General features: G+C 39.8%; 2 protein-coding genes across 2 annotated transcripts; both read right to left on the bottom strand.

The window, feature by feature from the left end:
* Positions 1-9: 9 nt before the first annotated feature.
* LOC135157360 (uncharacterized) lies at positions 10-921 on the bottom strand. The gene has a single exon (XM_064112602.1). The coding sequence runs from the start codon at positions 919-921 to the stop codon at positions 10-12; it is 912 nt and encodes a 303-aa protein (XP_063968672.1).
* A 6,608-nt stretch (positions 922-7,529) lies between these two features.
* Positions 7,530-22,724, bottom strand: LOC129280054 (uncharacterized). The gene is made up of 7 exons (XM_064112087.1): positions 22,445-22,724; positions 18,433-18,520; positions 17,808-18,015; positions 16,088-16,221; positions 10,616-10,826; positions 9,742-9,875; positions 7,530-7,839 (listed from the first exon to the last, which is right to left on the bottom strand). The coding sequence occupies exons 1-7, from the start codon at positions 22,570-22,572 to the stop codon at positions 7,591-7,593; spliced, it is 1,152 nt and encodes a 383-aa protein (XP_063968157.1). The 5' UTR covers positions 22,573-22,724; the 3' UTR covers positions 7,530-7,590.
* Between the last annotated feature and the right edge of the window lie 5,053 nt (positions 22,725-27,777).

Below are 27,777 nucleotides of genomic sequence, written 5' to 3'. Positions count from 1 at the left end.
GCTCGGTCTTTAATAGCGCAGGAGGTGTCTCTGAACGGGTCTCATAAGCAGGCGACACACCCGTAGGATGTCAACAAGGCTTGCCTTAAACCTGAGTAATCTCAGCCATGTGCAAGCTTTCACAGAGCTGCGCTCTCTGAGAGAGCGAGCCAGAGAGACGATTGCCCGAACTCTGTCAGGACTTGGTCGAGCAATCTGGTTTGGCAGGTCTAGAACCGCGCCCAAGTATGTGGGTACGCGGGAAGGCGAGAGATCCGACTTCTCCCAATTTACTACGAATCCCAACTCCTGGGTGACCCGCAGAAGGAGGGATAAGTGAGACAGACGTTTGGCCTTTGAGTTCACGACCAGTAACCAGTCGTCGAGATAAACGGATAGTCTTAGACCTCGTTCTCTCAGGTGGGCGGCCACTGCGGTGACCACACGAGTGAAAACTCTGGGTGCCGGGCGTAAGCCGAAAGGAATTGCCCGGTATCTGTAAGTTGCTTCTTTGAAGCGAAAACCCAACAGCTCCCGTGAAACGGGATGAATTGGTATGTGGAAATAGGCGTCCCTGAGGTCTCGGGAGACGGCCCAATCCGATGCCTCTAGAGATGGCAGAATTGATGCGTTTCCATTCTGAAATGGTCTGGCTGGATGAATTTGTTGATAATTTTCATGTTCAAAATCATCCTCAATTTCCCCGAGCGCTTGGGGAAGACGAAGATAGGAGAGAGACAGAGATGTGGACTGTCTGGAACTCTCTCTATCGCCTCCTTCTCCAGCAGTGCACCGATTTCTGCTTCGATGTACTGCTGATGAAGAATAGAAACGGTCGGCGGGGCGGAACGAATCGCACCGTGCGGGAAGGCCTCTATATCGATATAGAAGCCATCTCGCACGACGGATAAGATAAAAGCGTCGTCCGTTATTCCCTCCCATGCGGGGAGGAAATAACGGAGACGAACGTCGACCGGTCCCAGCGTTCGGGGGAACCCGTCAAAGAGGCTGTTTGGGCCTGCCCGGAGCCTTGGAGGCTGCCCCTACCCCGAACACCACGTGAGGCACTCACCGGGGGTCTAGTGCGAACTCTGGGACTTGGCGGAGCGGGTGCACGGGGTTGAGATGGGGCCACCACGGGACGAGAGGAAGAACGAGCCTTGGAGGCCGGCTTCTTCGTGGGTGGAGCCGTCGGGCGCGGGGCTTTGAGTTCTATAAGAAGCTCAGAAGCCTGTTTTTGTCCCTTGGTCTCTTCTTTCAAAAGAGATGCCACCTCGCCCCCACGAAGAAATGTTTGTTCGATTAGGGGACACCCGGGAGAAACTCTAGCAAGCCCTTGGACGCGATGTTCAGTCTATTAAGGACGCGAGTTCTGCGCGAGTTGGAGGCAGTAGTGGCTGCAGTAGCTAGTTGCATCCAGAGCTCGACCACCAAGGACAAAAGTGCCTCGTCAAGGACACTGTTGTTGGCTGTCACTTCCAGTTCGGAGGACTGTGCTCGTAAGCCGAGCAAGGTCCCAAGGAAGGCTGTAAGTCTGAGGGCTGAACAAGTAAAGGCCTCATACCTAACGTGCGCTTTCTCAACAGTAGCAAAATGACTGGAAGAGAAACGGGTCCCCAAACGTGCCCCGATGCGTTTAAGCTGTGGGGAGAACGTTTTGGGGGTGAAGAACGCCTCGGTGTCGACCTTGGAGAAGGCAAAACCCTTTCCGAAGGTTACCGGTTTTCTTCCCTGGGCGGCAGGCATGCTAGCCTGTGCGGCCGCCCTCTCGTATGCAGCCTTGAAATCATTGGTGAGTGGAATACCTTGAGGGGTTTCCGTGGCTGCGAGAAGAAAAGAGAGTCCTTATCTCCCTCTACCGGCTCATTAGCAGAGTAGATATGCGGGAGATAACTATGGAGGATCTCTATGGCGTCCTGGGCCGTGCTGGTAGACGGTTGGGGAGCCGGGCTACCCGGGGGATCGGGATTGAACTTGTCCTCCGATAAAGCCTGTTCCGCCTCCAGAGGGGGGGGGGGGGGAACCAACCCACTTCTCCTCACCGGGCGGAGCCCCGAGGGTAGCAGGCGCCCGTGAAAGGCTTGAGCAGCGGTGCGGGCCATGGCTGGGCTCGCGGGGACGGACCCCCGAAGTCGGCCGAGCCTGGATGCTCACGGGCGTAGCCTGAGTGGATGTGAGAGCCGGCGATTCGTAAGAATCGCTAAAGGCGCCTCGAGGTGTCGGATGGCCGATGTCTGCTTGATCCGCTCGATTGGTAGTACCGTCGGCTAAAGCAGACGAGCCCGGGGGTAACAACTCGCAGTGCTCGAAGGCGCTCTGAAGCAACTGAAGTAGTTGTGAGCCCTGGCCATCAGCAGAAGAATTAGAAGGCGGACCGCCCGGTGGAACGGGGCTTACGGCCGCGGATTTCTTATTCTAAAGCTGCTCCGACGGCGGAGCAGAAGAAGGGACAAGAGGTGCCACGAGCATAATTACATCAGGAGGGCTAAAGATATTCGTTTGACCCAACCCATTCGATTTTTTTCAATTTGATATTGCTGAATTACAAAAGCGTATGAATATGGAGAGAGCGGTGTTGGCTCAGTCGGTAACGCGTCTGCCCGTCGAACCAAAGATCGTGGGTTCGAATCCACCCCGGGCGGATGACTGAAGCCAGTGCGTTGTGTGTAAACGTCTCTCCCACGTTTCATAGATGCAGGCTATGTTACAATGGAAAACACTCCGTCCCTCGGATAGGACGTTAAATGGAGGCTCCGTGTAGAGGAGAGTCACCACATTTGCGCGTTAAGAACCCACTGCACTATTCGTATAAAAGTAGGGGGAAACCCCGGTGTAGTGGTCCACCTGCATTCCCCCCAATCAGTTATATCGGGAGGAGAGACCTGCGGGTCATAGTGATTCAGTTCCGTTTTCGCCTCCCAGGCACAGGTGACGCCAAACAAATAATAATAATAATATGGTTAAAAATCTAAAACTGATTCTAGAAATGGTAACTACTGAACTTCCTTTGCCCAAATTGGGAAGATATATCAATGATTTTGAACTATTTTTTGACTGGCGGAATAATTGGGGCTATTATTCGGTTTCAGTTAATGAATTTGATCCCATCATAGTTATTTTCATAAATGGCGATTTATTTTTAAAATGAGCTGGCTACGATACCCTTCTCTGGTCAGATATGGAATGTTAGATATATATCCTATCCAACGGTAGTAAACATTCGACCCTCTACATTTGACATTTATTTTTTATGAATTTTTCTTACGTGCTATTTTAACACACAAGTCTATAGGGAATGTTTTACACGCGTGACACCTATAGGTAGTACAGGCGAATTCCCTATAGTGGATGGAATACCTGCCCAAACTCCTCAGTAGCAAACAATTTCTAACTGATATCAATATGTTTAGTCATCAAGTGGTGCAAAAAATGGATTCAATGGCTTAGCAAGGCTATATCAGGCACTAGGTATGTGTATGTAAGCCTGGGAATGCATATAGACTGGTCAATGAGAGGCTAGGCCTCTTTATGTTCTGATTCATCATTGGTTTGTGCTAGTGCATGATCACCTACTTAATGTTAGAAAGACTTTTACAAATTGTTCATGTTAAAATTGTTCTTTGGAAAGGGGTAGAGAGGAGATAGAACTTTGTGCACTTTACTGAAGAGAACTAGAGTGGTACCTTCAAGAAGGCATTTAGAAAAAGGCACAGGGTAAGGTAAGGTATCTAATAGTGCTCAACTAAGGAGAGAGTGGTGGCTGTGTGCTCCAATCTTAGTCTAGCCCCCCTCCTCTTTATAAGCCCTGCCATCTATACAATTAACTTTCTTTCTCTCTCTCTCTCTCTTTCTATCTATTTATGTATCTCTTTTTTCTTACATCTGATAGGCAATAGGCCCTAGGAAGATTTTGATATAATATGTCAAATGCAAATGTACTAAAGTAATATGTTCTCATTATTTTGTTGTTTCCTTATTCAATCAAATGTATATCTGGTTATTATGTTTGGGGCAGTTCTGGTATCATGATATCTACACAAATTTTACATACACCTTTATATTACAAGGAGAATAGGGGCCTTTATTGTCATTGCATCCACTGTTGGGCTATATGCAGGTAGGATATGTATACATCCATATAGTGGATATAACATGTATGAGTAACACATTAAAATGGGTCATTGCATAGAAAATAGGCATTTTCAATGCATTTCTTTTTGCCAGTGTGAGTGTACATATATAAAAGAATAGCAAAGTAGCTATTAAAAAAAAACTCATAGGTCATATAATATTGGTGCCACGAGCCTAACGGCTAAAAATATTCGTTCGACCCAACCCATTCGATTTTTTTTCAATTTGATATTGGTGATTGACAAAAGTGTATGAATATGATTCAAAATCTAACACTGATTCTAGAAATGGTAACTAGTGAACTTCCTTTGCCAAAATTGGGATATATCAATGATTTGGAACTATTTTTTGACTGGCGGAAGAATTGGGGCTATTTTTCTGTTTCAGTTGATGAATTTGATCCCATCATAGTTATCTTCATAAATGGCGATTTATTTTTAATATGAACTGGCTACGATACCCTTCTCTGGTCAGATATATATCCGATCCAAAGGTAGTAAAACATTCAACCCTCTTATTTCACATTTATTTTTTATGAATTTTTCTTAAGTGCCATTTTAACACTCAAGTCTATGGGGAATGTTTTACGCGCGTGACACCAAGAGACTGGGCGGGCCTTGATCTCTTCACCTTAGCTCTCCCCCGGTGAGCGCTCACCGACCGAGAAGAGAGGTCAGCCGAATCTGAGGGGGTCAGATGAAATCGAGAGTCCGACGGGGTCGGGCTACGCTGTCTCTTGCGACTAGGGGCTGGTAGCCCTTTGCCGACGCTCCCTTGAGGAGTCTGACAAGGCATCGAGCCTAGTCTGTGCCGAGATGAGAGGCCCGTGCTCTCCCCCCGGTCTTTGGGTGACCCGATAGCCGGTGGGTCTGGTAGCCGTGGAGGAGTCGGCGTTTTCTGAGCTAGTACGACGCTCCCCAAAAATGGTTCAGGTTCCGGTGCGGAAGCCTGGGCTATCACTTTGCGGACACGGGGTTGCAGTTCCACGGTTCCACCCTTCTTAAGTTGGGCACGTGGACGCGCTTCCACGGTTCCACCCCATTGGCACGTGGACTCGGATCCACGGTTCCACCCTTCTTAGAACCCACGAGGGATCTTTCGCTGTCGCTTTCTACATTACCACTGGTGGGAAACAGAACCCCGGTGTTGGACACCTCTTCAGCGGCCATTTCGAGCTCTTCTAGGGAGGAATCCGAGAGGCTCATGCTCACATAGAAGTAAATCTAGTACCGAGTAGACATAATAAAACAGAGAGAAAACGGGGGGGGGGGGGGTAGGTGAAAAACCCCAACCCCAGAAGTCAAGAGACTTCAATCAAAAAGGGAACAGTAATAATTAAGAAATTATTATGAAATAACTCTCCCTTTTTTTTCCGTTATTAAAACACAACAGAAAAACCACTCCTGCTAGATTCCTGAAAGGAAAAGGGAAGAAGCACCTAAGAAAAAACACGAAGGTTTTTTTTGTCGTGTGAAAACCTGTTCTGAGGCGAAGAACAGGATCAGCTGAGAAAAAAAAAAATGACAAGAAGTCTAAAAAAAATAAGTATCCAGAGACCGGCAGCTGATCTGAAAAGGAAAGAAGAAAATTATAGCTTGCTTTCCTGAAAAAGGAAGACCAGAAAGGAAATTAGCGAGAAGGAACGCTAACAAGAAACGGCTTCCTAAAAAAGAAATAAATTTTCTTGTGAAGGAAAAAAAAAAACGAAAGACAGGGTCTAAGAATTTTTTTTTTTTAATTAAAAGTTACTAATAAAATAATTAATTAATTCAATCAATTAATTCACAAGAACAAAGGAATACAAGGGATTGATTGGAACAAAAGAAACAATCAACTAACTCGAAACAAGAACAAACATAATTAGAAACGAGTTTAATCTAACACGACGCTCCTGACAGTCCAACAGAACCTATCTGTGGAAAGAGAAATAAATTCAAAGAAATTCAAGACGTAAGCGAGAAGTCAATGAATTAAAAAAAATTTATAAAGAAATACAAGAAAAAAAGGGAGCGACGGCTCAACGCCCGCGACACGCAGGAGAGCGCGGAGCTGCGGGGAGGGGGAAGCGAAGGCAACCCGTCTGCGAGAAAACGTATCTTATGTTTAGACTCACAAGAAAAAAAGAACAAAATACGTGAAAATAAATATCACGGAGAGCTCCGCGCGATGGGATATGCTAAAAACAATCATAAATCGAACAATAAGATTGAAATAAGGGAATAAATGCACAATTATAGAATCCAAAGTGTGAAACAAATTGCAATTTTGGGAGTGTACTTAGCTTGCGACTATACTCGACGGCAGGCGAAAGTAAAAGAGGAAATGGACGCCCAATTGCGCGATGATCTCGGGATAGTGCGTTCATAGGGAGATGCAGCGCGCGCGCAGGAAAATTGTGTACTTTTTATTCGGCGTGCGGGTTAATCGTAATGAACTAGCAAATAAAATGAATATATCCCAGTTATTGATAGTAATTTTTTTTATAACACGAAGAGGGTCGAACCTGGCAGGCAATGGTAAAATGACTAAATACCAATTGACCATTATGATAATGGTTAGTATCAAACTAGGATGGGACCGTTTGGGTTAAGTCTAAACAGGAAAGGTATAGACGGAACGGGTGTTTTGACCAATTCATTGTGCAACTTGGCGCCACACTATGACAAATAATTGGTAGCAAATGTGAATAAAAAGAAAATGAGACGAAAGAAAAGAAGTATGGAAAATAGATGGCCCGTCTATGTAGCCCTTAAATCAGACCCACACGACCCACCGCCACCACAAACAATACACAACTCAATTTTAAGAAAACGAAATACAAACAAATGGCGTGGCTCTATCTGCCTTTGCCCTAATCAAACCCATGCCGTCGCACTGTCGCTTTAGCTTAAACTAATTATATTAAGTTCTATAAAACTTTCCATCACTTACTTTAAAAGTATTACTGTTTAAGATGAACGTACTGTGACTTAGTCATGATAACGAAACCATTCGTATTTTTAATGTTATTTTTAACGTACTTCTTCGGCAGTTCAAACGCATAGTCAGTGGCAGTGGGATGGTCAGTTATCCCATACTTGTGTAGTGTTTGTGGCGGGAGTAAGTGGGGGGGGGGGGGTGACAGGGTCATTCCACAATGTATTTGTATAAAATGTGTAAATAGGCCTTTCATATACGGCTGTACTAAGCGTGCAGATGGTTAGGGGGTTAGTAACTGTTAGTTGCCATCCAACCCCACCCCTCCGTTTTGGATTTTACATGCAAGTGCCCTATAAATGCAGAGTCCCATTGTTCACTATCTCCTTTGACAAAACAAAAACAAAAACAAAAAACCGAAACACACACATCCACCCCGCTCCTAGGCCGTGGAAACGTATGTCTCTAATTGCCGATGACAATTTAAGACATCAGTCCCCATTCCCAAAGCAAACCACCGACAATGTTTGTTTTTTTCATTATAGCTTTCATGCGCTTCCTAATCTATTCATTTATATATATATATATGCATGTACCTATTGGTTGAAACGAAAGGTTAGGACTTTTTTTCATTCCAATCAGAATAGCGCCAAACAGGGTGACGGTTTCACGATATTCATCGTCGTTTGGTCTTATTGGATCTAGCCATTCCTGAGATATTATCTTCAACAAGTCCCGGCAGCTTTCAGTCTCAATTAATCTGCAGAACCAATTGTGCCACGAAGTTTCAATAGCATCCCGTGCCTTCTGCATCTGAGTATTTAGGAAAGTTATAAATAAATACTATATGATATGATTACATGATAATAAATATTATTATCATTATTATTATTGCTATTATTATTATCATCATTATTTCATTTGTCTTAAGGTCAGCAAGTAAACACATATAATGATATTATAATGTATTATCTACAAGTTTAAAGGTGGAATTGGTTATATCGTTTTGCTTTCTCATTTATGTTGGTCAACATTAATATAAATTAATCACCTATAAGCTGGGAGCCTGCAACTTCTGGGCCTACCCCTATGCAACCTTTGAGCCCACGAAAGCCCTTCGGTGGCAAAACCGCCTTTGTCGAAAATCAGTGAATCAACACAGCAGTGTCGTCCTAGACTCTGTATAAATTTTCCGTCCGGTCTGAATGTTTGGAGCTAATATTATCTCGCCTGTGTATTGGGATTTGACCTGCCTTTTAAAAAGAATGTGAGCGTTGTGGAAAGCGTATGCGAAGTGATTGAGAATGTATACTAATAAAGCCCCTTTGACAATTCGTGATGCGACTGCTTACAACCGTTGCGATTGTGTGCAACATTTATTTTGACCAAATGATCGCAAACGATCGCACGAGCAATTGTGAAAGGCCTTTATCATGGGCACTACGGAGAATGGACCGAGTGCGAAGAGCGTGTTGAATACAATTATTGCTGCTTTAATGTACTGCATTGATAAGGGTGCTTGTTTTTTTTTTTTTTTTTTTTTTTTTTTTTTTTTTTTGGGGGGGGGGGGGTGGGTTATTGTTTTCATCGAAAAGAGAGTATCAAGAACGAAATTGCAGGTAGTCAAATAGGGAATATGACTGTCCGGAATACTAAGAGCACTTGGCAGGAGCTAAATACAAAGATGGCCCACATCCTTCGTAGAATGTGTACATGATGATATTACGGTCTATCTATACACTTTTTTTAGACATAATATTGTTATTCTACACTGCAGTCGTAGAGCCTCGGTGGTTATACAATTATATTATAGAATGGATGGGAAAATCCCTGCAATCTGATTGGTTGAGAGCTATGCAAGAATTTTTACTGGGCTGCATGAACGATATCCCGATAATCAAAACGATATCCACTGTAAACAAGCTATCGTCCGAAAAGGTCATTGTGATGTCATCGCGCATGTACTGTTACGCTTGTTTACGTCAAAATTTCGAATTTTCGATCAAGGCTAGGCAGAATGAATCAAATAGGCCTAAAGGATGCAAAATGATATGTAAGTACAAATACGTTACCGTAATTGTCATAGGGATTAAAACTGCCTGCATACTCGTTAGTTGAGAAGTCCAGACATACGATCTAACGTTTATACATGTAGATCTACTGCCCTGGGCTGGCTGTGCACAGCCAAATCTCCACTGCGGGCCCAGGCAGCCGTAGGCACTGGCCACCGGCGCGGCCCGGGCATACACACACAGCTATTGGAGGTCTGAGGCTGCCTCATACTCATAGACATAGATCTATTCTAGTCAATGCAAAGCTGTATCTGGCATTTTGGGTATAATGATGCTTTTGTGCCAACATATTATCAAGTTAGGCATACATATTTATGTTTTCCAGGGTTATCAAAGGGTCTGCATTACATTTTGGAATTTTCATGCATCCGGTAAAAAATCATGCGTCCGGTAAATCATTAATTTTTGTGGTTTATTCAATAAAAATTGTCCATTCTTTAAAACAGATGATGCATGGGTTTCTTTCGTGGGTCAGTGGAACTGTGTGCACGCGGTAACTTTGGCATTATGGTCTAAACCATGCCAAAGTTACCTTGTGCACACAGTTCCTACTGACCCACTCTAACCCATGCATCATTTGTTTACTGAGGGTAATACATATCATTTGCCCATATGGCTATTATCTGTTCTTATTTTATCTTACCTCTCTTAAAATTCCTTCCAAGTCCAGGGCACCGAATCCCTCAGAGGCCCCATTGTTCAAGAACCCCCAGATGGCTCCATGGAGAAAATCTAGAACTATTTGCACTGAAACATTGGCGCCCCTAAACCAGGATTCTACGTGAGTAGGATGGAAACGAATAACAAGGTCATATTCATAATAATGAGCCTCTGAATTACTAGTCAATAATTTCGCATACATTCGTAATTCCGAAGCTTCGTTATTCCGAAGGTTCGTTATTCCGAAGGTTCGTATTTCCGAAGGTTCGTAATTCCAAAGGTTCGTTAGTCAGAAAACGAAATGAGGTTCGTTTTTCCGACGGTTCGTTAGTCCGAAAACGAAATGATTAAAAAACCTTATTTCGTTTTCGGGCCAACGAACCTTCGGAACAACGAACCTTATTTCGTTGTCGGATTAACCAACCTTCGGAGCATCGAACCTTATTTCGTTTTCGGATTATCGAACCTTCGGAATAACGAACCTTTGGAATAACGCCACAAATGTTCGGATTAACGAACCCTTTTACGTTTTCGGATTAACGAACATCGATGTATAATACGTATAATTTACGTGTTTCGGAATTACGAACCTTCGGAATTACGAAGTGTAACCAATAATTTATGCTAACACACATTCGAATGTGCATTAGAATGAGATCATACGAATTAATACACCGATCATGCGATTGTAACCTCATTCCTCATTGGTTTAGGGTGAGACTTGAACTTCAACTCTTATTTTGGTCTGGTTTATCCGTTTACTATTTATTATTTTTAATCGTAAAATCTTAACATATCATTCTACTATCGATCAGTTAAAACGACTGTGTGTTATCAATTTATATGGCTACCGTTACCTATTTCTCTGAAAATAGGATTCGAAGGGTCTTTAAGTTTAATGACCTCCTGGAGAAAGCGTAGGAGGCCACCGATTCGTTCTTCAACTGCAAGTCTAACCACCTCAGAGATCTGAGGATTCAACGATCCGAGTTGAATAGCGGCTGATTGGGTCATGCACTGTGCTCGTAGGGTTTCTATGAAGTTTTCCACCTGGGGGATGCTTAGTATCTATGTTTAGAAGACAATTGGAGGGATGGAGAGGAAGAGAGAAAGGGAGAGAGTGAAATGAAAACCACAACCTAACACTTGGCGCAGCTTAAATAAGATCCGACTTCGGAAGAAATTATGTTTCCATAATTTCTAAATGATTTATTACCAAAAAAATAACGATTCTATACAATAGCTTAAAAATAGTTTGTCCGTGAATCTGGCGAATTCCCTTCCCATGGGAGTTTGGGATTGGTGTATAATTTTTCTTTGATTGATGGACCTTTGTGGGTGAGTCATGCCCATTGCATTGACTTGATAAGCCCTTATACTTATAACTTTCTCTTTTATTGGGGAGGTGTTAAGTGTATTCCATATAGAACATTGAACTTTTATTGGCTTGAAGAAGAATCAGAGTCTTAGGATTAATTCATTAATAAATTACGGGGGGGGGGTTATGTACGTATGGAGACCACCCACATATAATTTGACAAGGACCCTTAACTGATATTGTGCTATGCTCCTATGCCCAATGCCCTGACGTTGGGACAAGGTTCTATGGAATCATGCTAGCTTGCCAGCATGACTATTATTATAATTATTATTTCCCTTGTCCACAGCTTGATGTTCTGTTGGTATATTAAACACCGGGGGGGGGGGGGTGCTCTTCCATTGACGAGTGTATACCATGCGCAACCATGGGGTCTCGAAAAGCACCCTAAACAAGTATTTTCCATATTCTAAAAATGCACCCCTTAACAAGCATTGGCGTGTGAAACCCTACCCTTAACAAGAATAGGAAACAAAACGATACTCTTGGCAAGTATTCCCTTAATTGCACCCCTAAACATGTACAGCGATATTTTAATTATGTCACGGTCGTAGGTTTTACCTTTACCTACATCATTTGGTTTAGTACGGCCCCACCTCCAACACATTGTGCAAATCGTACTCTAAACACGTAGTGTTGACTGTTGGAGCAAAAAGTACGTCCTTTATATAAAAACATTTTAATTTGTTTATACCAAAATTCTACCTCCATGTTTATACCTTCGCAAATTTGACCCTATGCATGTAGCTTTCCTAGCAAAATATATTATTTTAGTGTTTTTGACACCCTTATTACGCTACGTACGTAACGTGCCCAATCTTCATGATCTTGAAAAAAAAATGTATTTTTAGGTTTTTTTTTTTTTTTTTTTTTTTTTTGGGGGGGGGGGGCGCGCATAGTATCCACTCGCCAATGTAAGTGCCCCCTCCCCGGATCAAACAGCAACCGGTCTTCTTCCAGAAATCTAGGGTTATCTGTTCTATATTCTATCAAATAGGTCCTCTTCTCATTGTTCACTTCTCTTTCTAATTCAAGACCTCAAGACCTTCCGTAAGATATGAGCTGTTCCAATCTCTCCAAGCACTTCACCATTACTTTCCAACTTAGTTCTCCACCTCGTCATACTTGGGATGAGGAACCTTCTGATGTTGTCTGCTACCCCTAACATTTCCATAGACTCGATGATCCAAGAGTGCGGAACCATGTCGTATGCTTTCTTGTAGTCAATCCATGCCATTGCGAGGTTTGTTTTTTTCTTTTCTTGCTGTGTTTCAGAATTCCTTTGTCGATGCAGGGAAGTGTTATAACACTTCCCTGGTCGATGCATTATTGTTCTTTTGCTCCTCTACTTCCCCTTTTCTACATCCCTCCTGTTCCCATGGTAGTATCTCTTGATAGTCCAGGCGTTGATATATTTCTTCTGATATCATGCCAGTCAGTAACTTCCGGAGAATCGGCAAGCAGGTAATTGGAAGGTAGTTTGATGGAATGTTGCCTTTGGTAGGATCCTTTGGGATGAGAACCGTTCTTCCTTTTGTCATCCATTCAGGGGGTTACCATTCACGACAATTTCGTTCATTTGCAAGCTCAGCCTATCATAAAGATTTGTGAATCTTTTAACCCAGAAAGCTTGCACACCGTCTGGACCGTGGCACCATTTTCCGAATGATCTTTTCTAGCTTGCTTTTGTTAGATCATCCCATGCAACTATAGTATCCTGTGCAACTATTGTTGCACATTCCTATTTCGTTGTTTTCAACCACCTAGCTTCTCGGTTGTGATTATGTTGTTTCCTCCAAATGTTGCTCCAGAAGGCAATTGCAGCAGCTATATCTGGTGGTGGAACTATGTGTCTATACTGCGCCACTCGATCAGTGTACCCAGGGAAGTGTTATAGATAACACTTCCCTGGTTCCTCCACGGCGATCTCTATTCCTTTCCTTCTAGTACTGTACTTCTCATCAAGGTACTTAAAATGATTGATTTTGACGTTGCCAAGGTAGTAATGATTATGATGATGATTATTATTATTGTTATTATTATGATTATTGTTATGATAATAATTAGTATTAATAGTATTGATAGTAATGATTATTATTACTATTATTATTGTTATATTTTTATATCTTTATTTTTTTATTTTTTTTTTCTTCATTTCATTAGCGTCCACTCATTCTCATCGAATATGACACAGGGCCTTATCTAGGGCGATGCTCGATGCGAACGTCTTTAAAAAATGGATTGGTAGGCCTACACTTCATCCCCATATCAGTCTGTGCTCACCCAAGCCATAAAGATTTAGGTAATCGTCGAACATTAATTTGGATGGTTTGATCCCGTCGGAAATATATATATATATATATATATATATATACAGGGGCGGATCCAGCCTCCGCCAATAGGGGGGGGGCGAAAAAAATTTTCCACCCAAATTTTCCCCGATCGGCCGCTCAAAATTGATTTTTTTTTTTTGTTTAGAACTTTGAAGGGGTTTATCCCAGTGGCTTAATGAGCCAAAAATGTTGAGGGGGCTCGATATGGCGTATTGCGTACAATTAATAGAAAGGTAAGAGCGATCGAAGCGAGCGAGCAAACATTTTCACATTTTTATTACAAAAGTCCAAGTTCGTGATAGATTTTGACATAATATTTGGAAAATGATATTATATTTCACCCTTATCTCTTTCATTTTTTTTTTCTTAATTGTGATTTTTTGGGGGGGTTGGCAAAACGCCCATGTCCTTACAGTAATTTCTTAGCTTTATTCTTATAAACAACATAAATGTGTAATAATTTCATAAGCCCTATTTAAATAGTGTGAGCGTGAAGTGCGAGATAAACAATTTTGAAATTTCATGTATTTTGTCCTGAAAATTGAACTATTCTGGGCAATGTTTGTGAACCTCAACAAGATGCGTATGTAACTAGTACTGCGAGCGCGAAGCGCGAGCAGAAATTTGTATAATGCGTTCAGGCCTTGTCGAAAAGGGACTTGTTAAAGACGTTTTGCAGTTAGGATACACATTTAAATGATTAAATAATGCGAGCGCGAAGTGCAAGCTGAAAATTTGTTGACGTTCCGGCCTTAAAAATTAACGTTCTACGCACTTTTTGTAATCACGAACGGTATAAGTATATAACCAAACAATAATGATGCGAGCACGAAGCGCGAGCGGAAAAAAAATGAGATTTCAAACCTAAAAATGGGACACTCTCTTCATGTTTTGTAAATCATGGAAAAATGTGGGTATAATTTGTTATCTTCTTACATTAATAATGCGAGCGCAAAGCGTGAGCAGAATTTTTTTGATATTCTTATCTGAAAATGGATATATAGGCTCATAACGATTTAAATATAGAACAAGCTGCGTATCTGAATAAAGATGCGTGCGCGTGTTTCTCATTTCGACCTAGAATCTGGGCATTCTAAATACCTTTTTTCATCATGAAACTCAATAAAGCGAGGGCAAGGCACAAGTTTAAAATAATTGATATTCCGATCTGAAAAAAGGGGTCAATTTAAGCTTTGTCTTTCAAGCGCTTTGTAGGAAAATTGTGAGGTGGATATGAATCACAGTTAAAAAAAGATCTGATATGTTTCATTATTATTACTTTGAGTTTTGACATAGGACAGGGACATTCTAAAAACATTATGTCATCATATGAAAATGATGACTATCTTCCTATTTCTCTTCCTAAGCGAGGGATGAAACTTGTCGATATTCAATTCTGAAAAAGGGACAATTTGATTATTAAATTAATACCTTATTAATTAATCTAATAAGCCCAATAAGAGCGCGAAATCTCTTAATTTATTGGCCTGAAAACTGGACATTTAAAGCACGTTTGTAATTATGAATAAGATGCATGAGTTAATATATTTTCAATAATCAATGCGATCGAAAATCGCGAGCCGAAATTTTTGATAAACTGTCATAAAATGGGGATTTTAAGTTATTTGTTATAAAATCAATATTGAGATATACATATCAAATCACCAATAAAAAAGCGAGCGTACAGCTCTAGCTCTTACGTTTTGACAAATTGACCTAAATAGGGATATTTGAGGACTTTATGGAATGCAGGAATATAATAGGTACCTAAAACAATCAAATGTTGCGAGCGCGCGAGCGAGAGCAGAGAATGTTTATTTTCAGAAGATAAAACATAAATTTTACAGAGCACTTTTTAAATATGAATTTGTAAATCAAAGAACTAATGAAAGTTCGATTTCCGAGATTAAATGTGTTTTGCATATTGACTTCAAAATTTGATATTTAAGCTCCATATTGAGTAAGATATGTAAATCACCTAAAAGGCAATGCGAGCGCGAAGCGCGAGCATAAATTTTATACCGTATAGTGACATGAACAATCTTAAAAATTATTTTCCAACTTCCCCTCATCTTATATTACTCACTCGTCTTCCTCCTCTTATGTTTCCCCTTCTTTTTTCTCCTCTCTTTTCCCTTCTTTTTCTTTTTTCTTTTCTTTCTTTCCCCCTTTTTTTTGCTCCGCCAATAGGGAGGGGGGGGGGGGGGCGGGCCCCCCTGGATCCGCCTATGTATATATATATATATATATATATATATATATATATATATATATATATATATATATATATATATGATTTGGTGTATTCACTATTTTCTGGTTTGAGCATGCCATTGTTAAACTGATTTGCAATGTTTGTTTTTTAATTCAATTCAATTCTTTTATTTCATTTCCATTCAAAACATAATACAAAGTAATATAAAGTAATACAAATCAAGTACAATTTTACAGAAGGGCATTCTTACTTCGTAAAAAAAACCCAGAAAAAACAGTATAATATAGAGCATAAATGGAATTAATCATTATTTAGATGACGTCATCGCTGATACAGTTGCTAAAATATACAAGAACATGGGCACACGATATCCCAATCACTAAATGAAAAATTTGATACTTACCTTAATGGCAATAATTGACAAATCGAACGAGCCGTTTCCTTGTCCACTTCCCCTATTCCTCAGCCTCGCGATTCCTCCATGAAGGAAATTGACAACGGCTTTCACCAACAAATGATAGTTTGAATACCAGCGTTCTAGACAAGGTAAGAAGAAAGATAAACTAATTGAAATATACAATATCGGGTTTTTGAAATATTTGATTAATTGATGGATGGTAGCACCTACCATTAAACGAATCGCACGCAATACAGAGACTTGTGGCAGAAGTGACTAAAATGCACTGAACTAAAGGGGAATTTTATCATCAAGAACAGTTTGTTGTGAAAATACCAGAAAAAAAATATTAGTGAACATGTGAAAAAAGTCCATCAAAGATTATAACGAAAGCCATTAGAAATCGGAGGGTTTTTTTTTATCTGTGATGTCAAAATAAGCAGATGCCCCATATTTCATATCATATAAAAATGCATAAACATTATTATTTACAGGTTGATGGCTATTCTTTTCAGGAGTGGGTGTGAAATTACTTATTTCTTGATATTATACTAAATGTGCAATAAAACCATTTTTTATTCATTATTTTAGAAAATGACTTCTCATTTGTAGTTTTTTTTAACTACACGATATATTAGGTTGCTGCTTGCATATGACGTCCAAAAACAAACGAAAAAAAAATAATTCTTTAAATATTTCATGAATTTTCTTCAATCCTTCACCAACATTTTTGATCATTTTCCTACTATTTTTACTGTTAACCTTTTTGGCGGGATGAACCTGACCTTTTGAACACCAAGTTTGCTAATGTAAGCGCTTTGTCATTTTTGAAAAAGCGCTTAATAAGAAGAAATTATTATTATTATTATTGTTTCGTAATCTGTTCAAAATGTGTATTCAATATCCAAAATGTGATCAGCCATCCTCAAACCAACTACACATGTCTCTGCAAATAGTCAAAATAGAAATCTCGTCTTCAAAATGTTAAGAAAAAGAAAAACTTACTGGTATCTGAAAAAATAATTTTTCTGCATAACGTCTTAATGTTCTCCTTATTCTCTGAAAACTCGCCAAATTTCAAAAATTCAAGTAATTGTGTGGGCTATTGCAGATAAATTTTGACAAACTATGATCATTTCAAAGTTTATGATTTTGCTTCCTTAAGCTGAATAAAAATCACAAAGTTCATTTTGACTTATTATTGCTTTTCGGGTAGCTGGTCACAGATATGCCGATTTTGCAAGTTATGAACACAATATAGTCTTAAATTAAAAGTAAGTTAAAACAGTTTCAAAAGTATTAATGCAGTCTCGAAATTATATCTTTAAGATTTTCACTCTACAGTCAACTGCGATCGTTCAAAAAAAAAAATCGCTGGCAATTCATTTCTGTAGAAGGTCGAAATTCAACGCGAATTTTAGGATACCCTCCCCCCCCCCCATAATGGTGAGGTTAATGAAAATTTGCATTTGCTATAAGCATAATTTCGCTTATGATATTATGACACAGTTGTTTAAGTCGATTTGTTTTCTCTACCCTACCCCTTCAATTTATTTTTCCTTCCAGCAGCGTTTTTAAGTCACATATTGTACATGAATGAGTGTATTTGCTTGTGCCTTCCAGTGGAAAGAAATGAACCTGAACTTGAACATGAACATGAAACCACATTTCATAATACAAATTGCTTATTTCAAGAGGAGAATTTCATAATGCAAGGGGTGCCCACCAATGTCCTGAAAATGTGGATGAGACTTGTCCTGCAGCTGGCGCAATACTGGTGCGAGGACGCGAAATAGATCGCGCAGTCCCACTTCCAGTGGGTCCTTGAGGTCTGGAAACTCCTGAAGAATGACCCTCTGAAAATCTTTACCGGCCTCTGTCTCATACAGCCAATTTTCAAAGTCGGTTAGGGTCTGATACACGATCCCTGCTACCTGATTCGATATGGGGGAAGAAAAATGCATAAGCTAAAATACAGGCAATTAATTATCTCAGTCACATATTTTGATTCATATAGCCCTTTTACCCTATCTATCAATAAATGCATGTAGCCGGCCTCGAAGACAAAACGTGACCATCATTACCATCATCAAAATGAACATAATCATTATCATCATCACCACCACTATTGTCATTATTGTTAATATTATTATTGTTATTATTATTATCACCATTATTATCATTGTAATTATTATTATAATTACATGATGATGATGATGATGATAATAATAATGATAGAATATTATATAATTATTTTTTTATTATCATGTATGCGATTCCATTTACAGTGTTCATAATATACAAGGAGGGGGGGGGGGTAAATTTGCCAATGCAACTATACATAAACTTACAACGTGAAGCCCATGGACATCGGTTATTGTAACAAGCCCCTGGCATGCGTGAGCTTCCTGATCATTCTTGATTGCAGCTGATTGTGAGCTGTATTAAGTACAAAAGCAAGTGGAATGTGTTTACTAGACATGCTCAGATAGTGAGATTACAAAGCGGTGTTTCACTAGCTCGAGGTATTTGAAATATATATATATATATAATATATGTATATTGGACTTTTGATTCATGTTGTACTTTACACCTGATATGAATTTAGATGAACAAAAAAATCGAGACAGCACATTCTTTCAAGATAATTTATGCGTGACTGAAAAGTCCCCAGTTACCCCCTTGGAAGATTGAATTAAGATATGTCGGTGCATGTGAGTACACTGAGATGTTTTTTTTTTTATTATCAGTATTACTATCATTATAAGTAGTATTATTACCATTATCATTATTACTATGATTTATATTACTATTATGATGATTATTATTATTATTATTATTATTATTATTGGGGGGCATCATATTGATGACGTATAACAGATACAGGTGACAAGTGGAACTCTCCAGCTTAGATTTTAAAAGTCAAACAAATATCAACCCATGATATCACCATAGCTGGCAACAAGTTTGTTTTTAATAAAAACAACAAAAATAGAGTAAAATATTGAAGAGGGTTTGATAATTTTTTTTTGAAGTTTTGATATTGTGACGTCACTGACTTGCATATTATTTACAAAAAGAAAATAATAATAATGAATAAAAAATAGCATGGTTGTATTCATTCACTGGATATATCCATCCACACCGTTACACATCATAACACAAACCCTTCGATAAGAAAAGCACTTGTCGTCATCATGTTCCATTAAAATAAACAACAACAAAAAACAGGAAAAAAAAAACCTCACCGAATTAATGCAATTGATGAATAGGGGGCTACATGTACCTGTGTATGACGTCACAATTAAACACTTTAAAAACTTCACAGGTCTCTTTATATGCTTTTCACACTGTCCGTTTTTTCCTTAACCCCGGGAAATTGGTGGGGCTAAGAGGGGGGGGGGGGGGGGTGTTACACCCACGAATGTAATAATCGCCCACAAATTTCATAACGCCCACAAATGTAATAACACTTTATCCACAAATGTAATAACGCCCACAAATGTAATAACACTTTACCCACAAATGTAATAATTTCACCCACAAATGTAATAATTTTTGATCGCCCACAAATGTAATAATGACTTTACCCACAAACGTAATAAATTTGAAGGGAACTATCTGGCCCTGCAAAAAAGCAGGGTTAGCCGGCTTCTTGTGGTGCTAGCACCCTAATTGCGATGCTAAGAGATACAGTGTGACAAGAAACTGGGCTAAGGAAAAGTGGGACTAAACAATAGCCAATCACTGAAGTCGAAATTGCACGTTAATCACGCTCTGTATGGTAAAGCATCAATATTCATGAGCTGTAGGAAAGTCCGGGGTTAAGGCGTTATCCCCGGCTAAACAGATAGTATGGGGTTAAGAAAGACAGTGTGAATAAAAAAAAAGAAGATAGTATGGGGTTAAGGATAGTCCGGGGTCAAGGATAGTATGGGGTTAAGGAAATGCAATGTGAAAAGCATATCATTCTTCGATGGCCTTTCATCGAACTCTCATCGATGTATTTCTCTCTTTTTCTTCTTTATCAAAACCTATTCATTATGAGGGTGAACCCCCCTCACAAAATAATAAATACATAAATGAATAAATGAATTTTCCTCCTCCCGTGATCAGGGATTAGCTTCACCGTGAGTCACATTAATGAAGAGGGGAGGGAATGACGATCGTCGATAGAAAAACAAACAATTATTCCTGGATGGAAAAAGTAGTCCCGTGTGCAGGTGTGTTTCATTGGATGGGTTCGTACACAGTAAAACGCTGTTTAAAATTTCATACAACGTTGTTCCCTATATGAACCTTCCATTAGTTGCTTAACAGTTAACAGTATACATGTATATTATATATATATATATATATATATATATATATATATATATATATATATATATATATATATATATAATGAGATGAGGCGAGGCCAACTCAACAGATGACGCAGGACACCATTATTTGCTTTAGCTTTCGTCTTTTAATTGAGACTTCGTCAGAAGCGTCTGTAATTACAGACTATTGTGATAGTTAAGTATGAGATAGGATACGGTCATACTTAACTATCACAATAGTCAAGGTTTAAGAGGTACAAATCACGTACATTTAGTATTTGTTCGTAATTGGAACTTTATACTTCACAAATTGTATGCGCAATTGATAACAAATCACTTAAATCATGGAAAATCGATGTGCAGTTCTTGTTTACCTTTGAAAATCTTAGTTCCGTGTATGTTATTTCGGGAAGTGTCTGCATATTTTAATATAGAGGCAAATTTGTCATTGATTGTTAACCATTTGAAATTCCATTTTCCCAAGTTGATATTCCAAATATACGTGGCGCATAACGCATGTAGATCGTGTATCTCTCAATGTTATTGCGATCCATATGTGCGTCCGGAAGTGTCCGGATCGAATAATATAATATTTTAGATCACAAAAATCGTCTGCTTCTCAAGGTCCCTGCTCCAAATATGAAGCATGTTGATTGAAAGCCACATGCTGAAATAGGGTATATCAGCCTACAAATTTAAGACCTTGTGAAACTGATCCGTCTGTAAGTGATCAGATACGTCTTGGTAGACTAGTCATGGTAATTGCTATTGTCACAACACCTGTATGTTGTTATTAAAATGCTAACAACCAGGTGACGGTAACCATCATTGGATAAAAATACTGCTACCTTTAATCGTCCATCTCTTCAAATGTCCAGGGTGCGATATTTCGCATTTTATAAGGTGAAATATTCAACGAGGCGTAGCCGAGGTGAGTGTTCGTTTATTTCACCGAATGCGAAATCTTGCACCAACGCACGGATAAGAATATTCGCTATTTGTGTTGTACAACGCGTAGAAAGTTGGCGAATTTACGAAAAATTATCGAGCTTTTCCCTATGTTTATCTATGAAAATGAGTAATAATTATTAAAAGCAAAAAGCAAAATCCTACAAACGAGCGTCTGATCTGCAGCAATACGCATTTAGCCAGATAGCCCTACGCGCATTGCACCAGCATTTACTAATCGCAATGCACTGATTTCTTATTTTTATAGTGACGTCAACTTGTTCTTGACCGTGCAACTGTACATGTACATTTTGGACGGTAAATGTTTGACATTCGACTTCCCAGCGCGTACAACTACTAAGTAGGCGTTGTACAACCATGCTTAATTTATTGAAGATTATTTAACAAAAAATGAACTTTATGAATATTTGTTTAAACTTTATAAACATAGTAACGAAAAGTCACTTGGTAGACAATGTTAGTTACGGTTTGATTGTTTAATTGTAAGTTTTAAAACGTTTACACTTATTGCTTAAAACTGTGAACACGTTTATCATCAACACCATCAACGATTTTTAAATAAAGTACCTCGTAAAAAGAAAGTAACTGGAAATGAAAAAGATATATATATAATTTTTTAAAATCAAAACTGAAAATCAGTAAGATTTTGATTGGCATGATATTCATAGTAGGAGAATAATAAAGATAACCATGACTATAATAATAATAATAATACCAACGACAACAGTAATATTAATAATAAAACGATATAACAATGATAATTACAATCATTGTTGTTATATTCACGATCATCATGCCATCATCATGTTTAACATGACTTGTGACCAAACTCATTACACGAAAACTACAACTAACGACATGTACAGTACCACTACCACGCATAATGAAACCATGGAGCTATTATAATGAAACTATAGATTAAAAAAACGTACACGTTGATAATTAGCAAGAATTTATTTATATCATACTACATGATGATAATTAACAGCAGTATTAGCAATATCATTACAACAACACCAGCAGCAAATGCATTTAATTTTCTCACCACCACTCATTACGAATCACTTACCCATCAGTATCGAATAACTTGGAAAGTGCGTCCGGTACAAATGCATCCCTGAATTCTGTTTCGAGTTTGTCAAATTCAACCATACTGTTGTTGGTTTCATTTTCATTTGTTCTATCCTCTTCCTCCATCGGGATCACTGCCTCCCATAGGCCTGTTCAGATTTTCCAAAGTAACACTTGAAACGAGGGCTCGATCAAAATTGGCACGATATGCCATGCAAGTTGTTTAACAGTTGAATATAGTCTATGCTATTACATATAATATTCATTCCGTGCAGAGTAGGCCTTACATGAGTGCGGCACAATAGATAATGAATCAGACGTCCTCCTTTGTTGTGTACTTTTCCACAACGTCAAAACGTGCAATGATCACGAACAATAGATGGCTAGCAGTCAGTCGGCTAGTCCTTTGCCAGGACTGTTCTGCTTTTCAGTTGATCAATAACACAATCCTCGACCTCTACGCCCGAAATGAAAACAGCCCCACGATATCCTAGTTGGTGAGGGGCGTGAAAGAGGGGATAGCGCGATCACTGGGGATGGCGCGCAGGGGAGAATGAAGCAAGGGGAGAGAAATAACAAGTACACCGACGTCTAGAATCTAGACTATCAGTCGGCAAGCCCTGAAAAGTAACTTCTTTTATCCAAGTGATATTCATGACTAGAGGGTTTTTGCATAGTTAATGAGCTTGGTGCGAACCAAAACACCTCTTTTATGCGGCCATTGCTGCTCTAAATTTTGAACAAATTTCATGTTTTTGGTATCTTCGTAAAAAAGAAGAATCATTCTTTCAGGTCATGTGTTTGGATGTTTAAAAGGATGTTGTAATATAGGAAAAACTTTTGATCTAAAACATGAAACAAAATATTTTTTTCATGCAACAAAAGTTGTTGTTTTCACACTTAATTTCTGTTTGAGCACAAAGGATTTTTACATTATGATAAAGCTGAATATCTAAGCTTTAATATGATATAATTTTTATAAGAAGATGTATTTTAGATGGGTCAGCAGCCAGCTTTTCATAGGCCAAGTACATTTAGCAGCTCAAAAACAAGAATACTGCGCTCTGATTGTTCATATAGACCACACACCCACGCAAATTCCAATGTTGCCCTCACTGGGCCTCTGCAAGGTCACACTCACCATGTGGTAATCGCGCCTGTTGTGTTGAAAACTTTATTCAGCCAATCAAAACTCTGGATTTTATGTTACTCAGAAATTTCAGAAATCTCGTCTTGCATCTTGATGGGAAGAGCTAGCTGCTGACCCATCTAACAGATGCCACATATCAAGAGTGACATTGTAAGAAAGTATAGAGTTTGAACTTTCTGATGATATAAATAATGTTGGTGCTTAAAACACAAAATGTTGCACAATTTGCAAGTGAAAACAGAGGAAGAAAATTCTGTTTGATGCAACTTTTAAGGTAAAAAATTAACTTATTTATCAAAATATTTCATTCAAAAGTAATTACCAATATAAAAGAGTAACATTTACTCTTGCCCATGGTACAAAAATAATCAATATCACTCAAGGAGAAAGTGGTTAAATTCTTTGAGAAAGAAAGTCTCACAATTCACGAGATTTTGCAGGGACATGAATTCAGCCACGAGAGGACTTGGATAAATCTTGCTCATTTGCTCATTAACACAGGTGCTTGGCGACTGACTGCTAGTCTGCAGCTAAAGACCAAATGTCCGTTATTTTGTAAAAACTAAAAACTTCAGCCGATTCTTGCAGATGTACGTCGTTGTCGTATGGCCGTAGCATTTAATAATATGTACACAATTGTATCATTGATCTATGTAAGACCATGTCTACTGCGTCGGATTCGACTCCAAATTTAAACAAATTACATTATTTGACGCCGTGAAGGAAAATAAGAGTCTCTTAGAAATGACTATCTCACCACCGTGACGCATTAGGGGATTCCCCGATGTGTCTCGTTACAGCTTCGTGTCGATTACGTAGTGGGGAATCTTAAAACGACACCACGAAACTCTACCAGTGGCCGACTCCTGGCCGCTGCAAACCTATTTCGGTTTTTTGTTTATAAAAAAAGTGCACACCGAGTTACAAAGAATGCGTATAGCATTACCATTTATTTGAATTTAGGATATAGCCTTCATCACGGGCATAGGTGCCGCGGTCGGGGATCGAACCCCGGGTTTATTAATCCTTATTATTATTGTTGTTGTTTTTATAGCACTTATCATTTCAGTTTGAATACTTACGCCTTCATTTCGCAACTTTTTAATTTAGTATGCAAGCAAATATCTTTAAAAATGTGTCAGCCTTTTAGAAATGCATTTCGCTGTTAGGTCCACTTTCCCGAGAGAGGGAAGAGCGGTATGTCTAGTTTTTTATGCAGGCCTGAATATCAAAATAGTTTCAACTCGTACTTCTCGCTCGAATTATTTGGTATTGAGGCATTCATTCAAATAAACAGTCATTTAACCCCGTCGAAAGGTTTGGCAAAGGACTAGGAGTGTAACTTATACTCGAATGTACGGAAGCTTAAAAGTGCCACCGAGATGACGAGATAATTCCTCGTCTTCTCGACTCTTCTCGACTTTTTTGGTCCGAGAAGGCGAGAAGGCGTGATCCGGTATCTCGTCTTCTCAGCCTTTTTTTGTCCAATAAGGCGAGACGGTGAAATTCCAAATCTCGTCTTCTCGACTTCTCGGATACGAGAAGGCGATAAAGCGAGATTCCAAACCTCGTCTTCCCGACTTCTCGGGTATGAGTAGATGAGAAGGCGAGATTCCAAATCTCGTCTTCTCCACTTCTCGGGTATGTGAAGATGAGAAAGCGAGATTCCAAATCTCGTCTTCTCGACTTCTCGGGTATGTGAAGGTGAGAAAGCGATTTTCCAAACCTCGTCTTCTCGACTTCTCGGGTATGAGCAGATGAGAAAGCAAGATTCCAAATCTCGTCTTTCCGTCTTCTCGGGTATGTGAAGGTGAGAAAGCGAGATTCCGAATCTCGTCTTCTCGACTTCTCGGGTATGTGAAGATGAGAAAGCGAGATTCCAAATCTCGTCTTCCCGTCTTCTCGGGTATGTGAAGGTGAGAAAGCGAGATTCCGAATCTCGTCTTCTCGACTTCTAGGGTATGAGAAGGTGAGAAAGTGAGATTCTAAATCTCGTCTTCTCGACTTCTCGGGTATTTGAAGATGAGAAAGCGAGATTCCGAATCTCGTCTTCTCGACTTCTAGGGTATGAGAAGGTGAGAAGGCGAGATTCCAAATCTCGTCTTCTCGACTTTTTGCACAAAAGAGTGCACACAAAATACATGTACAAAGTTACAGTATATTTTTGTTCCATATTCCTATACATAAAAAAGGATTCGAGGACAATTACCCCTTGGACAATAACCCCCGACAAATTACCCCCCCCCCTCACAAGAACAATTACCCCCTGGAAGATATTGGCCCCGGAAAATTACCCCCCCCACAATGGACACCCACCCCTGAGGACAATTACCCCACGGAAAATTACCCCCAATGGACAACCACCCCCGATGACAATTACCTCCCCCCCATGGACAACAACTCCCCCCAGGAAAACTACACTCAAGGACAATTACCCCCTGGGAAATTCCTCCTACCCCATGAGCAACCACCCCCAGGGCAGTTACCCCCCCCCCCCCTCGGAAAAATACCCACAGGACAATGACCCCCTGGAAGATTAGCCCCCCCCCCCCAGGAAAATCCCCGCCCCTCCATGGAAAACCACCCCCGAGGACAACCCGCCCCCTCTACCGACAATTACCAGGTGAAATTACTGCTAAAGTTTTTTTTTTTTTTAATTTAATTTGATATACATACTTTATCATAAAGTTTGTTTATGAAGGGTTTGTGGAGGTTCCTCAGATAGCGTTCTGTTGTGTTTTTTTATTTTTAGAATGTCACAAATTGAAAGTCAGGTCAGGTTAAAGTTTGAGAACTGTGCTGGGTCATACGGTAGATATTTAAATATCTTTCATTCCTTATCAACACATAAAGAATGGGATTTTTATTCAGAAACGTGTTTAAAACAATCCGTGATATTTTCTTGCTGTGATATTTGCTACGTATGTACAACGCAAACATAGTTACCCAACCACGGACTCATCAAACTAAGTCCCATATAGGCAGGTCTCATTCTTCCGCTAAACCTCCACTTGAAATTTATAAGTTACTTACACCGTTTTCATATTCATTGCCAAAGCGTGCTTAGTCGGGGCTTAGTCGGGGTCAATAGACCTGTTTACAAAGTTATTCAAATTCATGAATGTTTCTTTCCTGGGGACCTAGTAACGAGGCATTCCATTAAATAGTGGAGGAATCCAGTTTGCATACATTACTTGCTGCTATGTCTGACAAGCCTCTAGCCATGTTTAGACGGTAATGTAATCCCTGATAATGTACTTCAATGTAGGGGTATATACCAATGCCGAAAAAAATGTATATTTTCGCTTTGGTTTCCCTTTGTAGGTGCCCCCTTTTCCCGGAAAGTGCCCTTCATTGTTGGTGCTCCCCCCCACACTTTGAATGACGCTCCACCGCCCCTGGCCTGCTAAAACCCCTGAGCTTAAGGGTTGACCCCGCGCCAATTTACGCTCCGCTTTTTGTCTTTACAGTCTTTTCCTCCTAGAAATCCAAGGCTGATCATTATGTTATGCTGGAAAAAGTCACAGAATTTAAATGATATCCTGGCAAAAAGTATACACCAAATCGCACGAATTGAGTTTGAACATTCGATTTTTCTTCAGCTTCTCCAGGAGGGCACATCCCCCCTCAGACTCCTCTCTTTCCCCCTATATATCTTCCTCCAATATCATTTCCCTCAAAAATCTTCTGACATTCCTCCCAGTGAGTGATTCTCCGGCCCTGATTCTCCCATATTTTATGGGACATCTTAGCAGAGAAGTCGAGAAGACGAGATTTGGAATCTCGCTTTCTCATCTTCTCATACCCGAGAAGTCGAGAAGACGAGATTTAGAATCTCGCTTTCTCACCTTCTCATACCCTAGAAGTCGAGAAGAGGAGATTCGGAATCTCGCTTTCTCATCTTCACATACCCGATAAGTCGAGAAGACGAGATTTAAAATTTCGCTTTCTCACCTTATCATACCTTAGAAGTCGAGAAGACAAGATTCGGAATCTCGCTTTCTCACCTTCACATACCCGAGAAGATGGGAAGACGAGATTTGGAATCTCGCTTTCTCATCTTCACATACCCGAGAAGTCGAGAAGACGAGATTCGGAATCTCGCTTTCTCACCTTCACATACCCAAGAAAACGGGAAGACGAGGTTTGGAAAATCGCTTTCTCACCTTCACATACCCGAG

This window comes from Lytechinus pictus, chromosome 17 (assembly GCF_037042905.1).
Source record: "Lytechinus pictus isolate F3 Inbred chromosome 17, Lp3.0, whole genome shotgun sequence".
Classification (NCBI taxonomy): Eukaryota; Metazoa; Echinodermata; class Echinoidea; order Temnopleuroida; family Toxopneustidae; genus Lytechinus; species Lytechinus pictus.
This window is presented reverse-complemented; position numbering and strand designations above follow the sequence as displayed.

Bases quoted from the DNA above. Each gene is read 5' to 3' on its own strand.
- LOC135157360 (XM_064112602.1), bottom strand. From the start codon at position 921: ATGGGAGGGAATAACGGACGACGCTTTTATCTTATCCGTCGTGCGAGA.
- LOC129280054 (XM_064112087.1), bottom strand. From the start codon at position 22,572: ATGGAGGAAGAGGATAGAACAAATGAAAATGAAACCAACAACAGTATG. The intron at 10,827-16,087 runs GTAAGTATCAAA...TTCTAAACATAG, and splicing joins TGTCAATTATTGCCATTAAG to ATACTAAGCATCCCCCAGGT. The intron at 9,876-10,615 runs GTAACGGTAGCC...CTACTCACGTAG, and splicing joins TCCTATTTTCAGAGAAATAG to AATCCTGGTTTAGGGGCGCC.